Source organism: Magnolia sinica, chromosome 2 (genome assembly GCF_029962835.1).
Source record: "Magnolia sinica isolate HGM2019 chromosome 2, MsV1, whole genome shotgun sequence".
Lineage (NCBI taxonomy): Eukaryota > Viridiplantae > Streptophyta > Magnoliopsida > Magnoliales > Magnoliaceae > Magnolia > Magnolia sinica.
Window position 1 is genome coordinate 86,502,009 of NC_080574.1, and position 9,746 is coordinate 86,511,754.

Below are 9,746 nucleotides of genomic sequence, written 5' to 3' on the forward strand. Positions count from 1 at the left end.
CAGTATTGGGGCGTGACAATACCTTAAGATAGTACAACCACACCTCACTCAAAAGAAATCTCCTCCTCTCTTCAACCCACTAATCTTAGTCAAATCATCATCCTGAAAAATAAAAACACCATCCTTTTCTCCATCTCTTTCTCAACCCGAAAGGCAAAAACGAAAGGAAAAGCTAAGAAGAATTAAGAAGGATTTACAGAGAGAGAGAGAGAGAGAGAGAGAGAGAGAGAGAGAGGTCCACATGTAATTTTTAAACTCAAGTTACTCTTTTCACATTACCTTGAGTTAGAAGGAGATATTAGAATAAATTAGGATAATCTTTCTATATTAGGATATTTTCATTTTGTTAAGACATGTATTTGTTAAGATCGATACCGATTTTGATGGGTCTCTCACCTCTTCTACATAATCTTTTTATTCTCAAGAAATATAGTCTCTTATATTTTACCAATAGATAAAAGCAAATCCTAATCTTACACACATATCTCAAAGAAAAGGTGCCCAGACACATTTAGACTGATGCAAACAGGCGGTAGGACCAACAACTCGAGTATGGAACCCTTTTTTTTCTTGGGTTGGCAACACATTAACAGATCAAAATGCTTCTGGGCACCTTATACACACATAATGCAGCTGCATGGATTCATTCTAGTGTATTGTTTGCTGCTTATTGTTCCATACATGAAATGCTACACAACACTGCTCCAACTCTATGAGAGCTGTCTAAGATTCTAAACAGACTTGCATTCCCTGCTCCACTTGGCTCCTTAGTAAGCGTTCTTGAATGGTTTGTAGGCTTTGAGGTCAAGGAAGACTCCAGCGAATGACCCTACAGCGGCAGCCAATGAAATAACCAGACAAGTGAAGCTCAATATCTGGAGCCCGAGCCACCGAGCTGTCCATTTCCCGATCTTCTTTTGGGCAATGTACATCTCAATGGGGAAGTAAACGGTAAGCGGCCAGAACCCAAGAGCACCAAGGATCCCAACGACATCATTGAAGAAGGGCATGAGCATGGAGATGACAGTGACAAAGACTACAAAGAGGGTTCTCCACACAAGCCGGAAGAGGTTGAGCTGGTAGGTTGATCCGTAGAAGGGGACTGGCACTTCGTATTCATGCGTTATGAAGTCACTCTTCGGCCACTTTTGGGAACACCATTTCTCCACAAATGCAAATATGGGTTGGACAAAGACCTGCAAGTGGTGATGCAGCATTATTATGTTTCCAATCTGTGATACCTGGATCCTTCAAATCTATGGCCGACAACGAGCCCAGCAGGCAGACCCATCAAATTCTCTGGTTTAGTCTACCCTGCATTGAGCTCTAACAACAAATTTTATTGGAAGACAGTAAACCCCAACCATTGGCTGGACATGGGCTTATCTATAAGTGAGCTGGGCAAAGCCGGACCTAGATTACAGGTTCCAAATTTAAACAGGCGGGGGTTGGGCTGAGCTTGACCCATCCCAAGCTGGCGTAGGTGTTAGCAAAACACAATATGGTTACAGGCGTGGGATTTGTGCCGCATGCCGCTCAGTTATACTGAACTTTTATACTATGAAAACAATTAAATATTATAAAAGAATATTTAAACTTAAAAATTCATAAGTATTTTTGGCAATAAAAATTACTAGACTACTAAATATATATTAAATAAGGAGTTTGCTAACTTCATCATAAAGGTGGGGAGATTGGGAAAAAAAACCTTATTTAATATATACTTAATATTCTAGTAATTTTTATTACTAAAAATAGTTTTTAAATGTCTTTTTCCAATTCTAGATATTCTTTTATAAATTAAATGACAAATGTGGTGATCTATCATCAGTTGGAACTGTTTATTCATTCATACAACTAGAAGCACACCATGGTGTAAAAATCACACAAATCAGATGATCTTATTCTTGCAATCCATATCTTAGAAAATGGATAGCCAAGATTAAGCGGATATAAAAATAAAATTTAAAAAAAAAAAATTTAAAAAGAAAAAAGAAAGAAAGAAAGAAAGAAAAAAAAAACCTCCAATCATCATATCTTGAAGCATCTATTAAATAGATCCCACCTTGTATTGCTTATCATTCCAAAGTACTACTTTAGTTTGATTATTCTTATCATTATGATCTGTGGCTCATAAACAACATATGGTTGCCACAAATTGGCCCCATTGAGAGGGTTAGGATAATCTAATCAGTGTGATTTTTGCATCATGAGTTGGTCACACCGACCGTTAGGCATCTCACATGTCAGTCAAAAGGTTTGGTGCTGTTGCTATCATCCCCTTTGACGAAACCAACTAAACAAATTATTTCATATGCAAAATTAATACGTCGATTTTACCAAGGGCATGGCTTTGGAGTTTCATATAAAATTACTTTTATGAAAAATATATCACTTTCCTCTTAAGAATATTATTAATGAGGAGAGAATTTAAAACATCTGGTTGTTAGCAGAGCAATTTGAATTGCGTACATGTGAGACAAAAGGCCAAAAGGGTGATTAGGATCCATTACAGGTATCATCTACTTATTTAGGGTACCTGATATGCTCCGATCAAGTGAACAACAATTGCGACGTTGGCAATGTCGAGTAACCAGTAGGGATTGTAGAATCCGAAACCGGTGAGGAGGTTTCCAGGCGCGTTGTCTCCAAATGCAGCGTATCCCATGCATCCACAGAGCAAGTAGAATATGGTTGTCAGTGAGATGCTAATCAAAGTGGCCTTTTTCATTGTCTTGTTCTCAGCCGGTGGGGATTTTACCGTATCCTGTTATTATCCAAACGAGCATCAGCCATGGATACTTTCGTAAGTATTTACGTAAATCTTGTCATGAAAACATGTGGAATTTATACGGCACAGCATGCAGTGATTTAAGTATGAAAACATGTATTAGGGTATGGAATTAGAGGAACCTGAATTTCAATGAGGATTATAGAGTAAGAGTAAGCAAAGGCAATATCCCCAAGAGCTTGCAAACTCCTCCACAGCTTTTCAGTTGAGGTCACTTCACCTATGCTGATTCCTGTAAGGCTCCCTTTGAAACTTCCATTCTCTACAATTCCATGATTGGTAGTGTTAGCTTAGAGGCCATTTTTTTCATGTAATCACGCCTACACGGACTGGAACAAACCGCTTAAATTATAAGCCAGACTTTGAACGGTGGAAAGCCAACTATAGAAGCTTTCAAGGGAATTATTTCAGTCCCTTTTATAATCTGTCTGCTTCGATTTACACATGAGCAGGATTGATAAGCTTTCTATTACAACAAGTATACATCCGTCTCCCATGCATACCAATATGCATAGCATAAACATACATGCATGCGTAAGTATAGTATGGATGAATTGTACCTGCAACTTGGGTGACGCCAAGGCTAAGGCCGATGGCGGAGTAGGTAAAAGACATGACAGCTGCCACAATAGAGAGCCACCACACCTGATCGAAGTCTGGGATTTGTGAGAATATCACCTCTGTGATTCCAAACATTATCATGTATCCATTGCTCGACGCGTGACAAGGATTACTCTTCCCATTCTTATGAAAGCAATTAGATCTCTTTACAGCCCTACACGAGAGAAGAAATTATTAAATATGTTGATTCCAATGAAATTGTCACTAGGATAATATCTATAACAGCTTCTTCTTCTTCTTCTCTCTCTTTTTTTCCTTCTTTTTTGTTTTTATTTTGTTTTTGTGTGTGTGGGAATAAAATCATAAGAAATTATTAAATATATTGATTCGAATGAAATTGTCAGTAACATAATATCTACAACTTCTTTCTTTCTTTCTTTCTTTTTTCCCTTTTATTTGGGGGATGTATTTTTTTTCCACGATTTCAATCCGTATGATTATATATATATATATATATATATATATATATATATATATATATATATGAATTATTTTATGTGAACTTTTTCTATAGATTTCATTAGGCATGAAAAGGTAGTGTGCCGGAAAAAAAAAAAAAAAGTTACTCAGAAAGGTGGGGGGATAAAAATCATAAAAAAATATTAAATATGTTGATTCCAATGAAATTTTCACTGACATAATATCTAGAGAGTTTGACCATATTGACCTCGACGTTGGTCAAATTACCTTGGGAGGCACAACGTTCTAGATATCCAAAGAGTGGCCTGACAACTTTTGGATATTGTTTCGGACGAAAATGCCCCTGTCCCTGGTTCAGAAGACGTACGGTCCTACAGTGAATAAGAAGTTATCTTCTGTTTCAACCCCCAAGAAAGTGATGGATTGGCTACTCCCCCTGCCACCAGCCAATGGTTGGTGCTTGGTAGTCTGTGGGTCCCACTACCATGTATGTATTTCATCCATGCCGTCCATATATTTTTTGATATTATTTTATGGTATGAGTCCAAAAACGAGGTATATCCCAATCTCAAGTGAACCACATTACAGGAAACAGTGTTGAATGGTAGAGGGAGTAGTCAATCCGCTAAAAGATTTGAAGACCTTAAATCGGCTCACCTATAGCTCTCATCCTGCCACACTTCTTCTTCCTTGTTCAGTTCTTCTCGTAATTAAACTTCTTCCTTGTCCTGTTCTTCTTGTAATTAAAGTCCCAACTCGTTGGCCCCACTATGTTGCAACGTGGTTGACATGTTAGATGGGTCGTGTTTGACATGTTAGATGGGTCGTGGTTTACGGTTATATGGGTGTCGTGGTTGTTATGTTATATGGTTAACTTGAGATTGGGATATACCTCGTTTTTGGAATCATACCATAAAATGATCTCGAAAAATATATGGACGACATTAATGAAACACATACATGGTGGTGGGGCCCACAGACCACTGAGCACCAGCCATTAGCTGGTGGTAGAGAGAGTAGCCAATCCGTCACTTTCTCGGAGGTTGAAACGAAAGGTAATTTCTTATTCACTCCAGGACCGTACGACTTTGGAACCAAGGAGAGGGGCATTTTCGTCCAAAATAATTTTAAAAAATTGTCAGAAGGCCACTTTTGGGATATCTGGAACGTCATACCTCTCAAGGTAATTTGACGAAACCTCGAGGTTAGTATGGCCAAACTCCCTAATATCTACAATAGCTTTTCTTTCCTTTTCCCCTTTTAACTGGGGATGTATTTTTTTCTCCACGATTTCAATCCCTATGATTTTTATTTTTATATTTGACTAGGCAATGAATTATTTATTGTGAACTTTTTCTATAGTTTCCATTAGGCATGAAAAGGTAGTGGGACGAAAAAAAAAAAAGGTAACTCAAAAAGTTTGGGGGATAAAAATCATAAGAAATTATTAAATATGTTGATTCCGATGAAATTGTCACTAACATAATATCTACAACAACTTCTTTCTTTCTTTCATTATTCCTTTTCATTTGGGGGATGTATAGTTTTCTCCACGATTTCAATCCCTATGATTTTTATTTTTATTTTTGACTAGGCAATGAATTATTTTATGTGATCTTTTTCTATGGTTTTCATTAGGCATGAAAAGGTAGTGCGCTGAAAAAAATATATTTAAAAAAAAAAAAAAAAAAAAAAAGAAGAAAAAAAGTAACTCGTATGAACTTATCCATTGCATGTAAGAAAGAAAGGCAGAACATTTTTTTGAGTTTTTTTATTTTACTTTATTTTAATTTTTTATACATATAATTAATGATTACATGGTATTAATTATTTTCTCCCAAAAACTGAAAAACAAATACAAAGGGAAGAAAGACTGACTTTAAAAGTAAATAATAAATAATTAGATAAGATTTTACTCACATCATGCTGATGGAAGCTGCGATTGTGTAACCAATGGCCACACCAAACAGATTCATATACTGAATGCACCCACACATTTTAACCTTCACACCACCTGCACAAAACATTAACAACAATCGCAATAATAATAATAATAATAATAATAATAATAATGGTGTCATTTTCTTGTAATTGTGCATTTTTCAATCCAAGAAATGAGAGGACTAGCCCTTGAATATGATATGAGAATTACGGGAAGGGGCGTTACCTAAGTTGGACTTTACAGCATCCATGTAGGTGTAGTTTCTCTTTCCAGTGATCGGGTCCCCCGACCTATAGCAATCGGACAGGAGGTTGGAGGTGTAGAGGATGACAAACGCGAAGAGGATCATCATGGTGGGACCCGCCACCCAACCAAGCTGCGCGATGGCCCATGCCAATGATAGCACACCTGACCCTATCACAGCAGTGATTATGTGCGCCGTTGCAGTCCACACGTTGCCTTCTCGCCCAAAGAAAAAAGAAAAAAAGTTTTTTAAAAAAAAAGAAGAAAAGAATAAAAGAGTTAAAACCGAATCAAGCTAGTTAGTACAGGGGAATGGTAAATTGGTCATTTGCAATTATAATCAAAAGATGAGGGTACACTGGGAAGCACATGCATGGGACCAGAATTCTCTGCAACACCTGTTTTACTAAGCGGACGCGGTTTGGCTAATGACCCAACACCAGCCAGCTACCAGGTGTTGAACATCTGTGGACCTCACCATAATGTATGTATTTTATCCACACCATCTATCCAATTTACTAGCTCACTTTAGGGCATGAGCCAAAAAATGGTGCGGATCTAAATCTCAGGTGGATAACAGCACAGGAAACAGTGGAGACTGAATGCTTACCGTTGGTAACTTTTTGAGGGTCACAAAAGTTTTGGATCAACTGATATTTGTGTTTTTCCTTCATCCTGGTATGTGTAACCTTATCAACAGTGGATGGAAAATAAACATTATAGTGGGCCTCAAGAAGTTTTCAATGGTGGACCTTCGATCAACACTTTTTTCCTGTGGTATGGTCCACCTGAGGTTTGGATCAGCCTCATTTTTGGGTTCGTGCCCTAAAATGAGCTGAAAAAATGGACGGACGGCATGGTAAAACACATACATCAAAGTATGCCTCACAGATCTTTGACGGCAGAGAGGGCGGCTGCTGTTGGGGTCATTAGCCAAACCGCGTCCTTACTCAGCGCGTAAAATACCAAATTCTATGGGACCGCTAGTTGTATATGTAAAATATACTACGTCCACCACGTTCTATCATCAATGGTTGTTCGTGGTGTATCCTCAATTCTAATGCCTCAAAAATAAATAAATAAATAATAATAATAATAATAATAATGATAATAAATAAATAAAGCCAGGGATGGGATGGGATATCAAGTAAGCCATGCCTGGTAGAACAACGGGGGTGGGATGTCAATTATAGGTTTGTGTGTGGGGTCAGCACGGCGTGTATCTTTCTCCTGGATGCGACTCACCAAGATGAAGCGATATAGAAAAATCAGCCGGATCCAAAACTCAAGAATGAAATGCCGCACGAAGACAGGTTTTAAGAGCAGTTTTACATTCGTTGAATTCTAAGCCATGCATGGCGAGAGAGACTTCATAACAACCGCAGTAGCACGGATTACAGCTATCGCTGCTGCAGTTATTACAACGACAGACACTATTATCTCTGATGGAACAATAACAACAATGACACCAAACACTAGTACTCTACAAGGACAACCATAACGACCAAAAAAAAAAAAAAAAACTATTATTATTACAACCATAACAACCGCATTGACAGGAACTGAAAAATGTTGAAGTGAGGATTTCACCTGTCCGCTTCACGCGGCCGTCATCATCAAAGCATTTGGAATATCCAGGTTGAGGGTTGATGGCTTCAGTTTCACCGTGGGCTTTTGGTTGGACATCTACTTGAAAGTAGAGCCTAGTATCCCTTATCTCATCCTAAGAATAATAAGAACATATCCCGCATGAACAGAAAGAAATAAGATAAAAGAGAGAAGAGGAAGAAGAAGAAGAAGAAGAATAAGAAGAAGATGATGATGATGATGATGAGCTTACACCACTGTGGTGAATTCTGCTTGGTAGAGTTCGACTCCTCGGCAACATGCTTGTTTGGAAGCTTGAGGGCGGAAGCTAAAGGACCACAAGTAACACCAAAGCCAAGAAGAGAAGCTAGAGGTGAAGCTGAAGGTGATGGCTTTTTCCTGTCTTCCGGATGGCCTTTTATAAGGGAAGAAGGGTTTGAATAGAGGAAGGGTGTTGTGTATCACGCGTTAATCCACTTTTTTGCTAACCGGCCCTTTGATAGCAGCTGATATTACCATATTATCCCAGCTAACCATTTGTTGCCGGCCCCACACGCACTCTCTCCACACGCTGCACATGTCCCATTCTCAACAGTGGAGCAGTGCGCATGGATACAGGCAGAAACCAGGTTACACTACTTATCAAGTGGGCCGCGCTCTGTAAGAAAAGGACTCGGATTCGGTAGTGACCGGACCAGTACCGAGATCGGTATTGATCGGTACTGAAAATGTTCTTTGGGCACCATGATGTATGTGTTTTATCCACGCCGTCTATTCACTTTGCAAGGACATGAAATGATACAGAGCCAGAGATCAAGTGGACCATAGCACAGGAAGCAGTGGGACTAGTGATGCCCACGGCTGAAACCTTCCCAGGGCCCACCACGATTCTTATTTTCCATCAATCCGTTCATAAAGTCATATAAATCTATATAAATCTGGATGAAGGAAAATAAAAAATAAAAAAAAGCTTGATCCAAAACTTCTGGGGTCCACCAGAAGTCTTCAACAGTAGGTATTCAATCCCTGTTGTATCCTATGGCGAGGTCCACTTGAGAGTTTGCTTATATTTTACATTGATACACTAGGATGAGCCGGAAAATGGGTTGGACGGTGTGGATTAAAAAAAAAAAAAACATTATGGTGGGGCCAGCTTCGACCAGTACCAACGAGTATGGAGATGTAGATCAGTGGGGCGTGTATCTATTCTTATCACAACTTGAGTAAGAGAAGTGTAATGGAGGAAGACATAGGGCCAGTTTGTTAACAGTGAATTTTTGTACTTAAACGGGAAATTTGAAAAATGTTTCATGTTTAGATGCGTTTGTTAACATGGAAGCAGGAAAGCGTTCCACCATTTTATGCCGAAATTTTTTGGTGATAGGAGTCATAACTTAATGGGGAATCAAGAATACGGTCCATAATTGTGTTTTTTTTTTTTTAAGAAAAAAAAATCCAAAATTGTCCTTTGTGACAAAGATTTTCTCCATTGCGTTATACACATCCCAACTTCTAACATGGGACACTTCTCTGAGCCCACCATGATTTATGTGTTAGATCCACACCGTCTATCAACTTTTCTATATCATTCTAAAGTATGATCCGAAAAAAGATGCACATCCAAAGCTCCAGTCAACCATACCACATAAAGTAGTGGGACAGAAATGACTACCGTTGAAACCTTCCTGGTGTCTACCGTGAAGCTTATTTGACATCAAATCTCTTTATAAGGTCACATAGACTTGGATGAAAGAAAAAACAAAAATCAGCTTGATCTTTTCTTCTGTGGCCCCAAGAAGTTTTCAATGATAGGCACCTAATTCCCACAGCTTCTTGTAGCATAGCCCACTTAAGCCTTAGATTTGCCTTGTTTTTTGTCTTAAATTCTAAAATAAAATGAAGAAAAATGAATGGACGGTATGGATAAAACATATATATATCATAGTAGGCCCCACAAAGCCCTTAATTATCCATATTTAGGTAGATCTTGGTGGGGTAGTACGTAATCCCCTCCCAAATTTGGAGTGCAAATTATGTGCAAATGCCTTTTGCTAGAAGTTCCTACGCTGGAATCTTAGGTGGAGCCCACTATTATGTTTGTGATAAATCTAATCTATCCATCTGTGTTTTGAGATCATTTTA

The 9,746-nt window shown here is 38.4% G+C and overlaps 1 protein-coding gene across 1 annotated transcript; it reads right to left on the minus strand.

Moving 5' to 3' along the window:
- Positions 1–378: 378 nt before the first annotated feature.
- On the minus strand, positions 379–8,013 carry LOC131237249 (amino acid permease 4-like). The gene is made up of 8 exons (XM_058234937.1): positions 7,858–8,013; positions 7,608–7,740; positions 6,000–6,233; positions 5,753–5,846; positions 3,352–3,566; positions 2,914–3,053; positions 2,540–2,767; positions 379–1,196 (listed from the first exon to the last, which is right to left on the minus strand). Exons 1-8 carry the CDS (start codon positions 7,903–7,905, stop codon positions 768–770), a joined length of 1,521 nt encoding a protein of 506 aa, XP_058090920.1. The 5' UTR covers positions 7,906–8,013; the 3' UTR covers positions 379–767.
- Between the last annotated feature and the right edge of the window lie 1,733 nt (positions 8,014–9,746).